General features: G+C 35.8%; 2 protein-coding genes across 7 annotated transcripts in view; one reads left to right on the forward strand and one right to left on the reverse strand.

The window, feature by feature from the left end:
* The window catches only part of MAIP1 (matrix AAA peptidase interacting protein 1), a 95,765-nt gene extending 95,214 nt beyond the window's left edge, over nt 1-551 (reverse strand). For 4 of the 5 annotated variants that reach the window (XR_009520124.1, XR_009520122.1, XR_009520123.1 and 1 more), the window contains exon 1: nt 26-529. Coding sequence is in view for 1 of the 5 variants with exons in the window: in XM_060016351.1 (XP_059872334.1) it covers nt 26-475 (450 nt within the window). In the remaining 4 variants the exon portion in view is untranslated. Of the gene's footprint in view, nt 1-25 lie in introns of all 5 variants that reach the window. The other variant, XR_009520125.1, reaches the window with a different exon arrangement.
* On the forward strand, nt 521-19,303 carry TYW5 (tRNA-yW synthesizing protein 5). Of its 2 annotated transcripts, none has more exons than XM_060016350.1 (8): nt 521-593; nt 5,408-5,562; nt 9,808-9,877; nt 12,282-12,326; nt 12,957-13,094; nt 14,841-14,928; nt 15,324-15,440; nt 18,410-19,303. In XM_060016350.1, exons 2-8 carry the CDS (start codon nt 5,531-5,533, stop codon nt 18,664-18,666), a joined length of 747 nt encoding a protein of 248 aa, XP_059872333.1. In that variant the 5' UTR covers nt 521-593; nt 5,408-5,530; the 3' UTR covers nt 18,667-19,303. The 2 variants fall into 2 exon arrangements, with proteins under 2 accessions (XP_059872333.1, XP_059872332.1); XM_060016349.1 differs by lacking the exon at nt 521-593 and adding an exon at nt 620-866.
* Nucleotides 19,304-21,140: the final 1,837 nt, after the last annotated feature.

Genomic DNA, 21,140 nt, shown 5'->3' on the forward strand with positions numbered 1-21,140 from the left:
ATTATTTGTAGAGAAATAAACAAACCTGCTTCGCTCCCTCTGAGAATTCTGCAATGCTGAACTCTTGGTCGAAATAGGCCCAGATAAGGAAGGAGTAAATTCGAGTCCGAATCCAGTTGATGGGGTTGGAGAACCCCAGGATGATCATCTTGGTTTTCTGGCGCTGCTGGGGCTGCTCCTCGGTGCTGTAGATTCGCCGAGGGCAGGAAGGGAAAGCGGGAAGGGTTGTGGGGAGTCCCAGAGGGCTGAGCAGGGGACGCTGAGGAGCTCGAGCAGGCAGCGCCAAGGCCGCGGAGGCCCAAGAGACTCGAGGAAACGGGGCCGCTCCCGAGCCGAGGCGGCGGCGGCAGAAGCAGCAAAGTCCAGCCAACGGCGGCCACACGTCGGCCGAACCGGGAGTCCAGAGTCGGGCAGCCGAGCCCGGCAGAGGCCGAGAAAGCAGCAAGCGGGGTAAGAGACTGACGGCCAGCGCCATTTTTGTGACCTTTCACCCCTTGCCTGTGCAGTACGGAAACGAAGTCGGCGGGAAACCACCTCGGCGGGACTCGGAGAAAGAGGCTGGAGAGTCAAGCTGGCCACTTACTGCACCTCTGGTGAGTTCGCCACTTCCCTGCTCTCCATCACATGCCCGTCGGCCCCCAGCCCCGCGCTCGGAACCCGCCGCTCTCGCGACTCAGCCGGCCTCGTGGACCTTTTCTCTCCCGGACCTGTTTCCGGGCGGTCCGCGCGGTTGGAACGTGTTAGGGCCGAGGTTCCCAGGACTTGGAAGAGGACGGGCGTGAGCAACCATGGCCGAGCAGTGCTTCCCGGTACCCCGGCTCGAGGGCGTTTCGCAGGAGCAGTTCATGGAGCACCTGTATCCGCAGGTGAGGCCCTCTTGCGGGGCAGAACCGCGGGAAGCCGGTGGATACCCGTCCCTAGCGCTCCAGCGGCTCCGAATTGGTTTCTTGCGATCCAGGGTGTGGGAGGAGGTGGCTGTCGGCCTAAGGTGGCAGGTTGGCCCGGCGGCCAAGGGAGAGGGCACAAAGGGGATGTTGACTGGCTCATCTGTTAAGTTTCCCGTTCCACGTTTCTGGGGAGCAGGTTGACGGCAGAGCGCTGGCTACGAGAAATATTTTGCCCAAGAAGCCCTACTAGCTGCTTAGCAGCCTTGCGGGAGTCTGATTACAAAGTCTTCTACCGTTACCATGGCAACCCAGGGAGTTCCCCACCACCACCACCACCAGTTTTCCATCGGGTTTTCTAAAATCTAGAGGAGGTTTCGCCCCCAACCCCAGCCAGTGGCTTGAACGGCGCCTGTCAGTCTACGCGAGTTACTGGATCTGAAGAAGTTTTTCACTGCACTGAGTCAAAAGGGGAAGCAATGGGAATCCCCCGACAAACTTCCAGTGGTCTTGGATTCTAACTAACGTGGGTTCTAGTTCAGACGTTCGATTCTCTTATACGTATAATTCGAACCTTAGTTCTCAGAGAAAAATACTAATGGGGAAAAAAAGTGTTTTTACTTGCCGTGCTTTGCAAGGGAATCCAGGCTTCAGAAAAACTAAGATAAAGAGGCCAGCAGATATTTACAGAAAAAAAAAAAAAAAACCCACAGGTTTACAGTTAGCCTGCTCATGATAAAGAAACCCGCCCCCCCTCCAGCAATTTCAGTTGATATTTACACCTATAAGGGTGGTCATTGAGCTACAGTCCTTACAAAAGTCAGGGATGAACTTTTTTTCTTTTAGGAGTTAGCAACCTATAGGGAGGATTCAAGCCTTAATTTATTTGGGAGACTAGTGCTAGATAGGTTGCTGTCCTCCCTACCTCACTGCAGGACAGTTAGTATAAGATGCCTTCAGGACAGTATTATGAAGACCAAATGATGTATGTATGTGGAAATGCTTTGGAAGATGAATAGCAAAAAGAGTTTTGTAATTTAGGCTTCCCAGACAAGACATACAATATGTCACAAAGCATCACTAAGCTTCATAAAGTGGAAAATTACAAACAACACTCTGGTCACAATGTAATAAAACTAGAAATTAATAACTAAATTGCAAAACAAGACATTTTTACCTGAAAACACTGAAGAAAAGCTGTGAGGGGTTATAGTCCTATCAGATTTTTTTTAACATGTTTTAATATTTAATAGTGTGGTACGGGTGCATGAATAGACAGACTAGAGGAATAAAATAGAAAGTCTGGATGAAGATAGACGTGTGTACACACACACAAGTATTTATCCAGGCTCTGGAGATATATATATATATGGAAATTTAGCATGTGATGAACGCGACATTTTAAAAATCACTGGGGCAAAGATGAACTTTTAAATAAATGGTGCTTGGACAAGTGGATGGTCACAGTCATTTAGAAAATGATAAAATTAGATTTATATCTGACACCGTACAGAAGAGTTATCTCCAAATGGATCAGAGATCTAAATAAAAAAAAGAAACTACGTTAAGTACTAGAGGAAAACATGGGTAAATTTCTCTGCAATCTAGGTCTATGGAAGGGCTTTCTAACTATGACTCAGGTGTGATAAATGATTAAAATTGTACATAAAATACAAACTGGGAGAAAAATATTTGCAACATATTTCATTAAAGGGCAGTAAAAGCCCATGTACGTAAAGAACTTTTAAAAATTAATGGGGGGAGGGCAAAAATCTGATTAAAAAATCAACAGTTGACAAAAAGGTAAAAACGGCATCTAAACACATGAAAAGATGTTCAGTTTTATTCATAAGAGAAATTAAACTGAGACACCATTTATCTATAATATTGGCAAAAATCAAAAGGCTTTAATAATAATATTCTTTGTGGGTCTGTGAAAAAGCTGGTACTCTCACGTTTTATGCCAAGTAGTACAACCCTCATGGAGGGGAATTTGGCATATCTAACAAAACTATTGATGTGTTTACTTTATGATATAGCAGTTCCTCTTTCGGAATTTACTCTGGGGATATATTTCCAACAGTATGAAAATTTCTAGTGTTTATTATGCTTGCGAATTATTACAAATAACCTAAAAACGTATGCATAGGAGATTGATTAAATTGTCCATTTACACTAAGGTGTACTAAGCTGTAAAAAAGAATGAGGGAAATAATCTGAACTGATAGTAGTGATTTCCAGGATATATTTTTAAATTTTTAAAAAAACGCAAATTACAAAAACAATAAGACACTTTTTGTATAAAAACGAAGGGGAAATAAGAAAGTATATATATTTTTGGTCACTATGCAAAAAAGAAATACAGGGACGATAAACCAGACATTAATGAGACTGGTTATGTATAGGGGATGAGTGATTATGAGGTGGGTGATTATAGATGCGGTGACCTTTTTTGTACAATTTTGACTTTGGAGATCACGTTACTGTTTTATATTCTACAGTAATAATAATAGTAAAATTAACAAGGATAAGGAATGGTTCAAAAAAACCAACCAAACTCTAATATAGAATATAAAAGTAAGAAGTGAACCTAAGTAAGGGAGAGGAGGAGAAGTAACCTAAATCACTTTTGAACACAATTCTTTGATTATATATCAGTCTAAAAACAAAAAGAACCATAAACAATACTGAATTCTAGTTTGTAGACTTTTTTTTACAGTGGTATAACTTAGCAATTGCAAAAGCACTTATTGTGAATTCTGGGATTGTACAATTGATTAAACATTGAGGATGATAGGAACCAGGTTTCCCACTAAGAGAAGGGAGTTTACAAATATATAAACAATGAATATTAGAATAAATCTTGTGGTATAAGATCAGAATTAGGTATCCATATTGGGAGTATCATGGTTCATCATACATCCATTAATTGTGTGTGTGTGTGTATAGTACATATTGAGAGAGAAAGAGAAATAGATAGATATAACTATATGCATATGCAGAATATGTGTGTGTGTATATATATATTTGGGGAGGAGTGAGTATATACACACCTTCATGTGTTTCCTAGCTCTGTCCACTGAGAAGGCCTAGAAGTAATGACACACCAATAGTCATAAACACATTCAGCACCCAGATCATGGTTTCTAAACAGCATTCCCCACTAGAAGAAACCAGAGCTGCTTGAAGAAATGACTAGAGGGCTGGGACAGAGATGTAAAAGGATACTGGATTGTGTTATTTTTCCATAAAGTAAGAAGTGCTCAGGTAAAACGTCACAAGAGGCAGGTCGAAGGGACTCCTGCTGGCCAAATCTGGGATAACTTGAGCATCAAAATTATGTCAGTAGACTATAACTCAGTGAATAAAATAAGTGAATGGAGAAGTTAGAGCTGATTTTTACATTAGAATACCAACTAGTACATGTAGAAGGTGATGGAGTTTTTTTTTTTATCACGATTTTTACACTCATCGTAGCAATACTTGATTGAGGCAGGAATTACCAGTTGATCAAAATTAACATCATAAATAATAGGGAAAATATCATGTGCTACCTGATGTGTTGCACTGAGAAAGACACAACATTGCTTTTGTGGTACATTCTTTCCAAAAATGTGTAACCTGAATCTAATCATGAAGAAACATCAGATAAACCCAAGTTGAAGGGCATTCTACAAAATAACTAGCCTACTCTTCAAAAATGTCAATGTTATAGAAGAGAGTCTGAGGAACTGTTCCAGAGTAAAAGAGATATAGTAATTAAATACAATGTGGCATCTCAGATATAGGGAAAAAATATAGAGGATATTATAAGGACAGTTAGCAAAATTTGGATACAGTCTGGATTAAAGTATTATATCAGTGTTAAATATAATTTTGATAATTATTCTGTTGTTATATAAAAGAATGTCTTTGTTCTCAGAAAATAGACTCAAGTTTTAGAGATAAAGGAGCATGATGTCAGCAACTTACATGAACTAGTTTAGAAAAAATTAAATTATCTTTAATATGTTTCTCTCTGTACACATATAACAAGAGTGAGAGCAGATGGTAAAGTAAGTGGAGCAAAATGTTAAATTAACAACTAGTGACTCAGAGTAAATGGTATACGGGAGTTCTTTGTAATGTTCTTACAACTTTTCGTTAAGTTTAGAATGTTGTCAAAATAAAAAGTTGCAAACAGTATTTGAGTATAAAGCACAAATTTTAATCAGTTGTATGTTTTGTCATAAATAACACTCTAGAGAATGCTTTAAATAATACTCAGATTTCTCTTGTTTCTAAGCTTATGGTGGCACTTCTGTTTTGTTTGGTTTTGATTTCCTAATGTTAAAATTTTGTTCTAACTATATTACATGGGTCCTCTTCCTGTTTTAGTTACAGCATGAATTGTCAGAAGGTTTGATTTTTAGCATCTTGGGATAAAGAATCATTTCTTATTTGTTTTTATCCCTTTATTACCAAATACAGCTCCTGATACATTGTTGGTTTTCCCTAATTTTTGGTTGATTTTTTCCACACAGAGAAAACCTCTAGTGTTGGAAGGAATTGATTTGGGGACATGTACGAGCAAATGGACAGTGGATTACCTAAGCCAAATTGGAGGGAGGAAAGAGGTGAAGATTCATGTTGCTGCAGTTGCCCAGATGGACTTCATTAGTAAGAACTTTGTGTATAGGTATTTTCTTCTGAGGTTTACTCTGGGGATACACATAACTTTTTTTAAACCTTTAAAATATTTTTGCATTATTATACAAAGATTATATGGCATTTTCTCTTTTGGCTAGTTTGATATAATTGTGGAATAGCTTACTAATTTTTAAAGAATGGCTTTTAAAAGACAAGAATTCTGAGCTTACATAATTATACAAAGACATTTCCAAAGACCATTTTAAAAATATAGTGTGTACCCAATACCTTCTGGAGTCATGGAAAGAGCAGAATTTCTGTAACTAAAGTTAGATTCATCTAAAGCTCAGTGTACTGTATTCATTCAATGCTTCATTAATTACTTGATCCTCCCACATTAGTAATTGTTATCTAGAGTAATAAATTCTAAAGTTTTCCTTTATAACCTATTTTGATTTTTAAGTGCCTTATTTTGGGAAGATTTTTTAATTCCAGATTGTTTTTAGATAAGTATAAGCTCATGTTTTCTTTTTCTGCCCTCTCCAGAAATATAAGACAAGTGGTTACTATGTTTGGTATAATCTTTTATCAACTTAGATAAATCAGGCTTAATTTTCTTTTTTGTCCAAATAATCTTAAATACTTTAAATGTCCCTCATGGTTGTCGTTTTATGCTTTGGAATGTCTTAAAAGTAAAAGATAGGTAAATGCTGTGGAATATCTAAACTTGAAAGCTTTAAATGCTACAGCCTTATAGATTTAATATGCTATTTATTCCCATGAGTTTATTCCCTTGAGTTTCACTAAAAATGTTAAATTTAAAAACAAACAACTTTCAAATTCTGAGCACATGCAGTTCCCAGCAAATTCAGTCTATTGAAAAACCATGTTGTTCACAAAAGACTGATTTTTAAAGAAAGGTGGCTTTCACTGTTCCTTCCAGAGTTTAAAGATGAGTTAAACAGAGCTTCTAATGTCCAGGGCCGTTCTTTTCTCAGTAGAGTTTCCCAAGTTCATATAGCAGCTTGCCAAAGCATTTCTCGGTTTTTGATCCTTTGAATATTTGCCATTACAGTTTTGGTTTTTAATAGGCCATGGATTGAATTTAATTACCATAAATTTTTCCAAGTGTAAGAACTTTTCATTTTTTATTAAATCAAGAAAGTGGAAGAAAGTGCTGGAATGATGAGCATTTTTCAGCCTGCAGTTAATGATGTTTATTTTCCAGGGAGCCCAATGCTGTAACAAATGGGTATTGAAACTTCATCTTGAGTTGCCTTGATGTTATGTCATGTCCTATAAACTTTTCAAAACATGTTTTTGAAGCACATATATTATGTAATAGTTCCTATTCCAGCTTCCTCTAAGCCTTTCACTACAGCTACTAAGGAGTTGCAAGATTAGTTTCTTAGAGTAAGAAGGAGAATAGATTTAGTCATTTTTGGCAGTTATCAGGGAGTAGGAAAGAAGGGAGGCATCTAGACCAAAGACAGAGACTAGAAAGTAAGAAAACCTACGCACATATATAATTATTATCAGTTCAGATTAAGGTTGCATTTCTGCTTTTTAAACATTTGAAGATAAATATGTTTCCAAGTCTTAGCTTTTACTTCTCTCCTCTTGGTAGCTCTAACTGTTCTTCCAGAGTCAGTATACTATAAAAAAGAAGAGCCTTGTGTAGTGAAAGGATACAGTTGTTATTCTTCTGGCCATAGATTTTTTTTTTAAGTCTGAATCTTATATAAGCTTTGCTTCACTGCTTCTGCCTATCACATCATCTGACTCCTATCATCATCCTGCTCTCATTGTTTGTTATACTTTCATCATTCCTGATCTTGATTTTGTGAAGCAGCCTTTCCAAAATGGGGAGCAGAACAGTGAAGATTTTTTTTCTTCTTTTTCTAAATGTTGGTAACTACTGCATGCTGCTGTATTATCATTGTTGTTAACCCCACCACCTGTCCTTTATTGAACACTTACTATATGTCAGGTACTGTGCATCCTAGATTATATTGCTCATTTAGACTTCTGTGAGGTAGATTTTTTAAATAATAATTATACAGATGAGGAAATGGAAGTTTAAAAATGTTAAATAACTTAAGATTGTATAGCTCTAAATGTTGGAACTAAGACTTATACCCAAATTTGCCTGACTCCACCAAGTCCTAATAATCCTAAGTCCTCCTTGATACTACCTCCCTTACTGGTCTGTATGTCAGTCCAGACAAGTGGAACTTCTATAGCAGATGCCCTTCTTACTGAAACATGCATAGGATAGATAAGACCTTAGGGCCAAGGAACTTAACAATTCATATACCTCATTTCCTCTTCTCTCAACTTAGTTTCTGTAGAAGCTCTGACAGGTACTACGACCTAAAGGAGAAGGTTGCTGGGGGCACCCGAGTTCTGCTTCTCTGGACTGAGCTACTCTATCTGGCCTCTTCTTGTAAAGGTCTTGGGTTCTCTCCAGTAAAAAAGCCTTAGCAACTGCACCAATTTCAGAGGTAGTTTTGGCCCAGAGAGGCTTCCACATTGTTCCCAAACTCTTCAAAGATGCTTTGGTAGGAATGAAGAGTATATAGTGAGGTCAGAGATGGAAAACATTGAACAAATAAATTTGTTGATATTATTAGCCAAAACTGTAGTAGTAGATTGGTCTGAGTAGATGACAGACTCCTTTCTTCTCTCTTGAGTGCTCACTCTACATAATTATCAGCAGTGTGTCCTCAAATTCTGATTGACACCTGCTAGTCCATAATCTGGCATCAGACTCACTTACCTTTGCAAAGGAATACAAGGCAGGAAACAGTATTGCAGCAGATAGAATCAGTGGGAGTCTTATACCAATCCAGAAACCATTTTTTGGCTCACCAAGTGACAGCTTACTTGTAAGGGAACAAGACTGACTATAGAGGTGGATTGCAGAAACACCCTAGCTTAGCTAAGCCACTTAGTGCGCAGAAACCAGCAGCATGAAATGGCTCATGACCTTGGCTTCTCAGTTCCTCCAAGGAACATGCTCAGTTACTGAGTTATGCTGCACAGGGAGAAGCCAAGTCCTCTGCTTCCTAACAGGTGGCTATAGTCCACTCACCATCCTTCTAGTCTAGACACAATAAATAAGGGGTCTTTTTATTTATTTATTTATTTATGGCTGCACTGCACAGCATGCCAGATCTTAGTTCCCCGATCAGGGATTGAACCTGTGTCCCCTGCAGGGGAAGCGTGGAGTCCTAACCACTGGGCCGCCGGGGGATTCCCAAAGGGTCATTTTTTACAATAAACAATGTTACCTGTTCTGACAGCTGACATTCCACATTTATCTTAACCTAGTATGTTTCTAGGAAAACATTGCAAGGTCATCTTCTTACAAGGAAATCTTACCTCCCCAGTACAGATATCAAGTGGAAAGATATTTGGTAATAAGAGTGAAAGATTACAGGTATCATCTGCAGATAGGGGGCAGTACATTTGATTCTAGAAGGTTGAATGGATAGGATGTGATGCAGAGAAAAGACAGCCCTTCAGGCTCAAGAGCATGAGGTAAAGGAAACAAACTTTGCTTCTGCAGTGTTCAGCCCTGTTCACCAGGATGGAAGGAGACAGGCATTTGGGCAGAAATATTTAAGAAGAATAAAATTTGGTCACTTCACTGGAATTCCTGAGCTATTCCTCAGAAGCCTGAAATGATAGAGGGTGGTACAGGAGGATGAGAGCAGTTTTGTGTGCTACTGCCAGAAGGCAGGCAGGTTGGTGAGAAGCAGAGGGGCTTTGTCTTCATTGGACTGTTTGCTTGTTGTCTCTTCCGAAGTAGCATTGGTGTTGATAGCTTGCCCCATTCATCACAAGACTTGTTTTGCGAGGACACTTGAAAATTAGTAGCAATAAACGCTTGAAAGTTGGTTTATTTCCAAAGATACCGTATATACCATAGAACCAGAAACAGTTTTCTTAACAGCAACTTAGAATAGGAGTATATTGATATGAGAAGGATCCATCTGTACTGTAGATCTATTTGAAATCAAAATTTCAGCCAACCTAGGTCAAATAAGCTCAATGCTAAATGAATTTTGAAAATTTAGAATTCCACATAATATGTTATAATAAAAATTATGGATATTGTAAAACAGAAGATATATCAAACTCCAACAAGCAGTGTGTGTGTGTATATATATACGCATATATATATATATATATGCATATATATATATATATATATATATATATAGTAACTAGAGTATTACTAGATGATTTATTGTTACTAAGTCCAAGGATTCTTTTGTGTTTATTTCAGAACTTTACCTTTTGGCAAGTTGGTTCAGAGGGCAGCTGAAGAAAAGCATAAGGAATTCTTTATTTCAGAGGTAACTGCTTTTAACACATTTTCTTAGGAAAGCATTAATATGTAAATACTAAATTATTTTCTTATAAAAGAATATTAGATGTGTAAGAACTATAGCCTTCCATATACATATCCTAGCTGTGTTATTTATTAGGTCTCAAACCTTGTCCAAATTATCTTTCTATGCCTCAGTGTTCTCATCTATGAAATAGGAATAATAACGGTATCTATTTCATAAGGTTTTTGTGACAGTTAACTAAATAAAATCTATAGAATACTTACCACAGTGCCTGACACATAGGAACCACTCACTAAATGATAGCTATTAATATTACTTCCTCTGAAAATGCTTTGGTCTGATGTGCCAAGTTCAAATGCTAATGGAGAACTTTATTTTCATATCTTACTATTAGACTATTTCTATATTTTATTATTGTTATTATCAATGTGACTTCTATTGTGTGTATTTACTATTTGTTCAGGATTAAATGCAGAAGAATTCTACTTATTTACATTAAATCCAGCTTTAAATAATTTAAACGTCTTGAGATAAGGCATTGAGGCTTTTATAAATACATTTTTTAAAAAAAATTTACTCTGTTATCTCAAAAGCACATTTGAAAAATAAACTGCTTTTTAAGCTTTGAAGAAAGCTATTGTCTGCATCTGAGCCAGCTGGGCTGCTGGTCAGTTTGGTGGTAAAAATGTTTTGTTTTCACAGTTCTGTCATCGGGTGATGTTTACACTAGATCCACCAGTATCCCTACAAACTGCAGAAATCTGTATTCTGTAGCATGACTAGAATATCTACTAAAACTGAATCCATTAGCTGTACCTGAAAAATGTTTTTTAACTTTACAGCCATGCTTTAACATACATGTTCAGTTGCCCTTTGGTATCAGTCCTTTCCTGTCCAAGGGTAATGAGTGGCACAGATGTAAATAGCCATGAAATGTCAAGTGAAGTAAAAGAAACAGACAAGATAAAGGGCAAGACAAGATAAATTAAAGTCTAAAAATTAGGGTGAGTGTGTAAGTAAGATGAATATGGACTATTAGTTCAGTTCTCTAGGAAGCATACGCTGAGATGGAATTAGGACTACAGAAGGTTTTTTGGGAAGTAATACCTGTGAAAGGAAAGGAGAGGATTGGGTAGAGGGTGCCATCAGACGGTGATGCAGAGCTGACAGTCTCTCTGCCAGATCAGTGTGGAACTCCTGAGCGAAGACGACCTCTTAGAGGAGTCCTGTCTTGGGTAGCAATGTCTAGGCCTTTTACCATCTTGCTTAGTCATTGGCTGGGGCTACCCCACGAAGAGCATGACCTTTAGTTCAAAGGATGAGGTGGACCTGCAGGAGTTAACAGCTGGCAGCTGTAACTTAATCACACTCCTTGCAATAAGTTATGAACCCTTTCTTGAAGGGCAGTCTGCGGTGCTTCTCTGTACCTGCCACATGAATTTACCTTTTAAATCCTGAAACATTAGAACTGGAAGAGACTCTTAGAATTTTAAAGAACATACTTTGAAATCTATTTAGCCAGTAATAAATTTATGGAACTTATCTGATATGGTACTAGTTAAAATTTTAAAAACAGTGAATCTAGGAGTTTAGTAAAATTTATGAACAGAGATGTATAATATATTGTTAGGGTAAATAAAATACATTTTGAAGTTTGTGTTATAATGGTCAATGTAAGTATAAAAGAGGCAGAATTCTTGAGTTGGGTTGCCCCTGTGTTTGACCTGATATATCTCAGTTCTCTAATTATTACAGGAAATGCAGGCAATACAGTGCGTCATAATTCAAATAGTTCCCTATTAGAGCTACTCAGTGAAGTTATAATTGACAATTTTTTAAAGCATCAACTTAAACTTATTACTATGAAATTACATATTTCTAATTCGTACATGAGCTGACTCTTAAGGATTTGGCTTGAGAATTATGTGATTAGGGATAAACTTAGCTTTATAAAATGCAATGTTTCAGATTTTTAAAAGTATAAAGTATTTTATTTATCTTCTATTCTACATTTATATTATATTAGTTTGTCATTGGCCCTTAGCAATGCTCTGAGATCATATGTGCTATACAAATGGGAGTTCTTTTAAGTCTTAAGGCACTGTTAAGATTGTAAATAATTTGGAGTATAAAGTCTAAATTAAGCATTGTGGCTTTAGATGTGGTATGTATGTGTCGCCTTTAGGATTTATTTTACTTAATGTTTTGTGGATCCTGTCGTTATTACTAGCGGCATATAGAGACATTTCTTCATACAGCCACCAGAGAGCATTAGTACAAAGGGTAAGAAAATGGAACTTTTTCAAAAATGACTTGAGGGTTAGCTTTTCAGATTCATTTCCTTCCATCTTTACTTTCTAATATTTTAAAGTAAATACTGATGTTGTTTTTCTTTGGAATGTTTAAGGATGAGAAGTACTACCTACGATCACTTGGAGAAGACCCTAGAAAGGTAAGAATTCTGAATGTAACAAGTTGTCTAATCTCTCCACAATTAAGAAATCTGTTCTACTGTATATTTTACAGATGGCCATTCAGCTAATAAAATATAATCTAAAATAATTATAAAAATCCTGGATAATTCATATATATGTATTCAGAATCAAATTGATATGGACACAGTGTTAAGGAGTGGTCCCTAAAATGATCAAGTCAGATTCTATCTTTTCTCTTTATGGCACTATTATTTCTTTACCTTCTTTTATTCTTCTCCCTTAGTAGTACCCACAGGTTTTATGTAATTGATAACTTATATTCAAGTTGATGACTCCTAAACTTCAATATTAGAGTAGATGGCAATTGTATGATTCTTGCTTAAAGTAGGAAGAACTTTTCTATTAGTGAAGCATATTAAGCTTAACAATAGTGATATTGTTGAATGTCTTGGTACATAGTCTGTCATTCCTTCAGTTGAAAGATCATGCATTGGCTATGGTCACATCCTAGTATTTAAAGCAGTGAGCAGAGTTTTGCCCCATTCCTCCTTATTATCATGGGCTCTGATGGCAGCCTTAGATAAAATAAGCATTATGCCAATATTGTGTTTATTATTAAAATTCTCATTATGTTTCTCTCAATGCAGGATGTTGCAGATATCAGAAAGCAGTTTCCTTTATTGGAAGGAGATATTAAGTTTCCAAAATTCTTCAAAGAAGAGCAGTTCTTTTCCAGTGTTTTTCGAATTAGCTCACCAGGGTTACAACTTTGGACCCACTATGATGTATGCTACATAAATGAGAAATCTAAAACTACAGTAGCTCTTTAGAATTTATGGACTTAACATTCACAGTTTCAACTTTCTGGAGGTTACCCCAAAGATCTTTGACATGTAATTTGCTGAAACATGAAGTTTGAAAACAGGTGCTCTGCAAGGCAGTGGTATGGGAGTGAATTATTTTAGTTAATGCCAAAGCCTAGTTAGTTTCTTATATTTGCATTTCTCTGTGGTCTTATTCTTGGTTCCTCATAATATATATACTACGTTTTTTGAAATCTTTTTTTTAACATGTGAAAAGTGGACACCAGATGAGGGGGAAAGCTGCGAAAGTGGGAAAAATGTTAAGGTTGTAGTATGAGGATGTTGAAGTGATGCATGACTAGATGGAACCATTGTTGAGGAGAAAGGCAGAAGTTTGTGGAGAGCCATTTCCAATTATAAGAATTTGGGGACACCTGAAGGTCTTAGGCTGTATATCCCTTGAGAATGTCAAGTGTCTGCTGTATTTATTGAGCAGCAAGATGTGTAGAGTATTGATCTTGATCATTTATTCTATGGTGTTACAATTTTATTTGCTTAAACATATGCATATAAGTATCTAAAAATATTAAAAATCTAGTATTGTGTTTGGTTTGGTGTTGGGTGGAGAAATTTAGAAAGCTTAAAGCAATACCTAATAGGTTTCTAAAGATAAAAGAATATTTTGAAAAGTTCTGAGTTAAATTTAATAAAGTTTTAGAAGTGTGTTTTACAGTTTAGCTGAGGCCCTCGGGAGGATTTTAACATAGTAACTCTATAATTAAATGAGATAGATATAAAGTCTTAGCATATTTTTTAAGGTTTTATTTACATGAATGATAAGGTGAGAAAATGATGTAACTCAAACTTTTTAACTGTATTCAATGACTATTTTATGTAGTATCCATTTTATCTTAAATATTATAAAGTTTTTCTTAACCATAAAAATAAGTCAAAGGAATGCTAGTTATATAGTTAAAGTTTACATAAGTCAAGGGTTAGTGGTAAAAGGAGAAATGCTTAGGTAGAAGTGATATGTACTCAATAATCATGAATATATCTTGCTTAGTATATATTTTAATTCCTTAGCTGAGAATTATGTAGCTCTGCCTTTTAACATTTTTCAAAATTTGTACTAATGTAGTGTACCCTTACAAACACAGGAAAAGTCAGGATTGCTCCATTATTAATAGGTTCATCAAGAAAATTTGCCAAGTTATAGTCCTATAGAAATAATTTGGAAATCAAGATACATACCTATAACCAAATTATGGTTGGCCATATAGTAAAAGAGTTTAGCAGTAGTTGCAGCAGTACTGTTTATTTTCCCAACACCTGGTTTTCCTAAGTGCTTTCAACCTGTTGTCTAATTTTGGCCTTATAGCATTCCTTGACAGATAAGTAAAATAGATACTTACCAAGGGGAGCCTCAAATAGGTGTAACTATACTTGCTGTCAGAATGGTGGGGCAAAGGCAAATAGTTTTCTGACTTCAGATTTCCTAATAGCTTGCCAATCCTTCCCATTTTAAGACAGTGTTGGAGAAATAACGACACAGTTGTGTAACACAACTGTTTTCCTTGTTAGATTAGAATACTACTATAAGTTTTAGGTAATGTGAGTCAAGCTTTATTAAAGGATAGGATTTACGGTTAACTGTTTGGAATACCATTGGTTCTGTGTATTTGAATTTTAGATACTGCTTATTCATAAGTTCTTATTTGTCTTCAGGTAATGGATAACTTATTAATACAAGTGACAGGAAAAAAGCGTGTTGTACTATTCAGTCCTCGAGATGCCCAATATTTATATTTATCAGGTACTGTTTTTTTTTTTTAAGTTTAAATTTCTGAAGTTTTATTTATTCAGTTAGTTTTTTTTTTTAATTTCTTCATTCTCATAGAAAAACTTTATAGGGCTTCTTCCTAATTATGATGTATTGTATTCTCCATTGTGTATGTAATGATAGGCAATATGAAGAATGAGATTTTCAGATTATCTTAATTATATTACATGGAAGTCAATGGTTATAAATAAAGGATGTGTTATTGAAAATTGTCTTAGGTTTCAGGAGAATAGTAATCATTCTCACATTGTGAGTACACAGAAGTAGTTGTACAGGAAAAAAAATTTTTTTCAAATTTATATTTGTGGTTACTTTTTAGAAAAATGCTAACTGCTCAATCTATATTATCCTTTTTTGGAACTTTTCAGGTACTAAATCAGAAGTACTGAATGTAGATAACCCAGACTTAGCTAAATATCCACTGTTTTCCAAGGCTAGACGGTATGAATGTTCCCTTAAAGCTGGAGATGTATTATTCATTCCTGGTAAGATTTCTAGACTTCAGTAATTTGATGTTTATAATATTTGTACTCTGTCTTCCATCCATTATATGATTATTTTAGTAAAAAAATTTGTTAGATGTATCCTGTCATATACAAGATGATTTTTATACACAGATGTGTGTGTGTTTAAAGTATGCTTAGACAAATTCTTACAATATTAACAATCTTGTTTTCAAAGGCAACCTATAAATATAATATTATATATATATAATATTATTATACTCTAATTTCTTTATTCTTTTATTAAAGGATCTCAAACAAGATACTTTATATCTAGGAGAAGATTATACCTCATTGTACTTTTAAAATCATTTTGTTTCTAAAATATTAACATGTTTTAGAACTGTCACTTAAGTATTTACCAAGAAATAGTAAATATATTTCAAAGCCAAGAGAGATTAGAGATTTTATTAAATATAAAAATGTTAGTCTTAATACCTATGATATCTTTTGTGTGCATCATTTTTCTACAGTCTGAATTAGTGTCACTTAATGTTTTTGAACAGTAAATAGGCATTAGTTACTGTTAGTAACCAGTGATATAATTAACATCTGTAATTATTATGCAAAACTGAATACCTGAAGATTATAAAGATTATAAAATCATAATTAAGATTAAAGGGATGCATTAACAAATTCTATTTATATAGTTTTATTTTCCATATCTAAGTTAATAAGTTTAATATGTTTAATAACTTTTCAGTGATAATAAAATTAAGTTAAAAACTATTAATAATAATATGATATTCTCATTTGGGACTAGATTATAAATTCTTTGAGGACAAGAAACCATGTTTTGTTAATCTTTGTATTGTCCTGATAAAATGTCCTTCACATAATTGTGTATAAAAATTTGATACCTTGGGGCTTCCCTGGTGGCGCAGTGGTTGAGAGTCCGCCTGCCGATGCAGGGGACATGGGTTTGTGCCCTGGTCCGGGAGTGGCTGGGCCCGTGAGCCATGGCCGCTGAGCCTGCTCGTCTGGAGCCTGTGTTCCGCGACAGGAGAGGCCACAACAGTGAGAGGCCCGCGTACCGCAAAAAAAAAAAAAAAAAAAAATTTGATACTTGACTTCTTAATCTTCATTGAAAACAACCAGCACATTTTTTTTTTAACATCTTTATTGGAGTATAATTGCTTTACAATGGTGCGTTAGTTCCTACTGTATAACAAAGTGAATCAGCTATACATATACATATATCCCCATTTCTCCTCCCCCTTGCGTCTCCCTCCCACCCTCCCTATCCCACCCCTCTAGGTGGACACAAAGCACCGAGCTGATCTCCCTGTGCTGTGTGGCTGCTTCCCACTAGCTATCTATTTTACACTTGGTAGTGTATATATGTCCATGCCACTCTCACTTCGTCCCAGCTTACCCTTCCCCCTCCCCGTGTCCTCAAGTCCATTCTCTACATCTGTGTCTTTATTCCTGTCCTGTTCATCAGAACTTTTGTTTTTTTAGATTCCATATATATGTGTTAGCATAATTTGTTTTTTTCTTTCTGACTTAACTTCACTCTGTATGACAGACTCTAGGTCCATCCACCTCACTACAAATAACTCAAATTTCTTTTCTTTTTATGGCTGAGTAATATTCCATTGTATATACGTGCCACATCTTCTTTATCCGTTCATCTGTCAATGGACACTTAGGTTGCTTCCATGTCCTGGCTATTGTAAACAGTGCTGCAGTGAACATTGTGGTACATGACTCTTTCTGAATTATGGTTTTCTCAGGGTATATGCCCAGTAGTGGGATTGCTACAACCAGCACATATTTTTTAAATCCATTGCCGTTACTTAAATTTTGGGGTTTTGTGTCTTGAGAGCATGGTTAAGGGTGATGCAGTTCTCCCTTATTCTGTATACAACTTTAAAAGAAGAAAAAAAACAAAACAGAAATACTGAACATTTGCATATATTTTGAAGTAAGAGCAAAAGTCCCATCTTTGGATGTAAATTTAACAGAATAGTTACCTTTTTTTCCTGTTACATTGAATATGGAAAAAAAGGTTCTGAAAGAAAGAGTAGTTAAGATTAAAACCATGTTTGGAACCTAGTTTTGTAAATCAAAATATTTTAAGCTTTTGTTTCTCCTAGAGCACTCAGAATGAGTTTGTTTCTAAAATTTAGCTTCTTATAAATCTTCCTTTCTCCTTTCCACAGGATTAAACTTTTTTTGGATGTGACTAGTATTTCATCTTTATTATATTGTAGTGTTGCTTTAGTATTTCTGTAGCACCTGTGTTTTGAAAATATTTAGACTCAATTGAAAACAAAGAAGTAAGCTTTCTAGTGGAAGTAAAATATTAATTAGCTATATGATAAAAGTTTACTCATCCTCTCCACAACCAAAATATTTGCTTTAGTTTTATATACTTATTATAAAGGAGCTGAAAGAAATATAAGACGATTATAATTGCATTAGAAATGTAAAACTGAGGAGGCTACAGTGAATGCAGATTCAAGCAAGTTAGAAAACCAAATGCAGCTTGTACAGGAAGTCTTTGAGAACAAAAGTACTGTACTGAGTCAGAAAAGGTCAAAGATACTCCTCAAATAATTGAAATGTTCTGTGTATAAAAAATGAACACTTTTGATGTGGTTGTGTGACTCAGGAAGTGTAAACAAGTAACACAAAACACAGCCCCAAATTACAGAACTACAAAACAAATATAACTTTATTATGTCTTTCAAGTTAAAAGGAAAATTTGCTACTTCCAAAGGTTTTAAACGTAGGGTTGTGCTATTGACACTTTAAATTGGTTGGCAATTCATAAAAGTTAAAATGATTCTGTTAAAAGCTGGGAGTGTGCTAACGAAGGGATCTAGTTACAAGAATTATTTCTTGCATTGGCTATAATGCAATTCGTGATATTTCACTGACATTTTGGTTTTTTTTTTTTAACTGTAGCTTTTATTTTTAACTTTTTTTTTTTAAAACTTCTCCAGCTTTATGGTTCCATAATGTAATATCTGAAGAGTTTGGAGTGGGAGTGAACGTCTTTTGGAAGCATCTTCCATCTGAATGCTATGATAAAACGGATACCTATGGAAACAAAGATCCTACAGCAGCATCAAGAGCTGCACAAATTTTGGACAGAGCCTTAAAAACCCTGGCTGAATTACCAGAGGAATACAGGGACTTCTATGCACGGCGAATGGTCTTGCACATTCAAGACAAAGCCTATAGCAAAAACTTTGAATAAATATTGAAGTGAATGCAGTGAGCATAAACTTTTAAATACAGTTCAACTCAAATACTGGAGAAGTATAACAAGATGTAAATTATTTTTTTAAAGATTTATCCTTTGTTAAAATAGGAAAGATAAATCAATCTCAGATTTACAGATTAAAGAAGTATGAAGGCATGTTTGTGTGGTTTCTACTTAATACAGATTGTTATGGTTGAAAAAGTGCTGCAGTGGGACAGCTCTTTAGCTTTCAGGTGCAAATAACTAAAAATCCAACTTAAAATGACCTAAACAATAAGAAAATGTATTGAATCATTATACATGAAGTCTACTGATAGAAAGGGCTTCAGTATTTCTATTCCAGTGATTCAGAAGGGTCACCAGGAAACTTTGGGGGTTTTTTTCTCCCGTTTTCAACTGCAGCATTGGCATCATACTAGTGCTGGCTTCCCTCGTGGTCATGGGATGGCTGCCAATAGCAGTTGGGGCTGGGTGCATGTTCATTTACATGAAGTGGAGGAATCAGGGGATTCCAGGGGCCCTCTTAACATGCAAAGCTTTCCCAGAATTTGCCGCCAGATGCTTGGGTCTCATTGATCTAAAGTGGCTTAGACCTGTCCATCCCTGAGCCAGTCACTGGTAAAGGATATGGAATAACTCTTAGGTCAGTTGGAGCTACTGGAGCTGGAAATAGAATCCGCTGCCCCTGAGACACATGAGGTAGAATGGATAATTTTTAGAATCAGAATCCAGATAAGGAAAAAACATGGGCAACGAACAATATGTACTACATTAATCTTTTGAGCTTTTTATAACATACAGATGCCTAGGCCCCATCTTTGTAGACTCTGATTCAGTGTTTTTAGGGTTTGGCATAGGTATCTATTTAATAGAACTCATAGATTGTTTTGATGCATAATTAGGATTGAGAACAACTGGATTAGATGATAGTGATTTGGACTATTAGTTTTGTGATTTGTCCAAAGCAAGTGTTTAATCTGATCCTGGTTTTCTTGGTACCCAGTAAGTTAGGCCTGCCCTTTTCAGTTTTTGAATGTCAGAAAATATTCAAATCAGTTTTAATTTATACCTATGGCTAAACTTTAACCTAATTCAAGTTTTCCCCACTAGATGTTTTCTGCCTATCCCCCTTTTTTAAAAAAAATTTCTTTTAAGAATGAATACATGAGAGATACCAATAACATCATTATTGGAGACAATCAGCGATTGAATGTGGATCTATGGCATTCTTTGTTTTGCACCTAGTAATTTTATTGCAGTGTCATTGAAGAAAGCCCATATATATTTACTGAATACAAATGTGCCCATCTAAAGCAATCTGAGTACATCGATTTAGTGCAGTTTAATTATGGAGAAAACTTTCTTTTAAAAATAATTTATCCACTCATACCGTGTTTGGAGTTGGATTAATTTCAGGTATGAAAGGCAAATTACAACAAATAAGAAAGGAAAAGTATATAAAAAAATTGTTCTCAACTTACCAGGCATCTTTGGGAAGAGAGAATGAAGTTACTCAGGTCAACAAAAGAAGTCTGTCAAAAAAATTGTTTTATATCTAATTATTAGATTTTGATTTTTATTATTTCTTAGGTTAAGCAAAGAACTTCTTTAATGATTTTCTTTGGGAAGAAAAAAAAAACAGCAAAACCCCTTTTAGTTGGAATAGTATTTAGAGTCAGCTCTTTAATAAACCCCTTTTTTTTTAACCAGTAAGAGAATCAGTGCAAAATATGTATGTCCAGGGTCATGTGGAAAACTAGGAAGCTGAGATTACAATTTGCCTAACGAATATTCATTTTAATTCAGTTTATTTGGAAAGTAAACTGGACTTTAGGCAAGTTAATCTCCTAAGAAGCTTACTTTCCTCATCTTTAAAATAAAACTTGAACTTTATAGGATTGCTACAGAAATAAAGGAGATAGCTGAAGGGCAGGAACATGGTTGATGGCTGGTGCTAGCTTCCATCTAATATTCCTTTGCTGAGAGATTTGAGGTAGTTCCTGTTGCAACATTATAATATCTGCAATACTGATGAATCCTTTGGGAGGTTTTATTTATTTTTGGGGGGGAGTTAAAATTCCTGGTCATAATTTTTAATGTTAGGGTCTTTTATTTTTTTGGCCACGCTGCGCGGCATGTGGAATCCTGGTTCCTTGACCAGGGCCGGAACCCATGCCTGCCCCCTGCATTGGAATCGCAGTCTTAACCACTGGACTGCCAGGGAAGTCCCCTAGGGTCTTTTATTTTAAATGCAAAATATTTTAATCTTTTTGCCTACCTGGCTGAGACCAAATGAGATGTTTTTCATATATAAAATAGTACACAGCATGTTAGCTGCAACTTGTCAGGAATTCCAAATCTCAGAATTTTGTTGCTGAAAGGGATCTTAGAAATCATCTAGTCAATCCAGATTGCTTAAATGACTGTCGAGGCTGACACAGCTGGGTGATAGAAACTTGAAATTATAG

This window comes from Delphinus delphis, chromosome 7 (genome assembly GCF_949987515.2).
Source record: "Delphinus delphis chromosome 7, mDelDel1.2, whole genome shotgun sequence".
In the NCBI taxonomy this organism is placed as follows: Eukaryota; Metazoa; Chordata; class Mammalia; order Artiodactyla; family Delphinidae; genus Delphinus; species Delphinus delphis.

Excerpts from the sequence above, each read along its gene's own strand:
- TYW5 (XM_060016349.1), top strand. The coding sequence starts at position 789 with ATGGCCGAGCAGTGCTTCCCGGTACCCCGGCTCGAGGGCGTTTCGCAG. Across the intron at positions 867-5,407 it reads TGGAGCACCTGTATCCGCAG|AGAAAACCTCTAGTGTTGGA; the intron begins GTGAGGCCCTCT and ends TTTTCCACACAG. Across the intron at positions 14,929-15,323 it reads CCAATATTTATATTTATCAG|GTACTAAATCAGAAGTACTG; the intron begins GTACTGTTTTTT and ends GGAACTTTTCAG.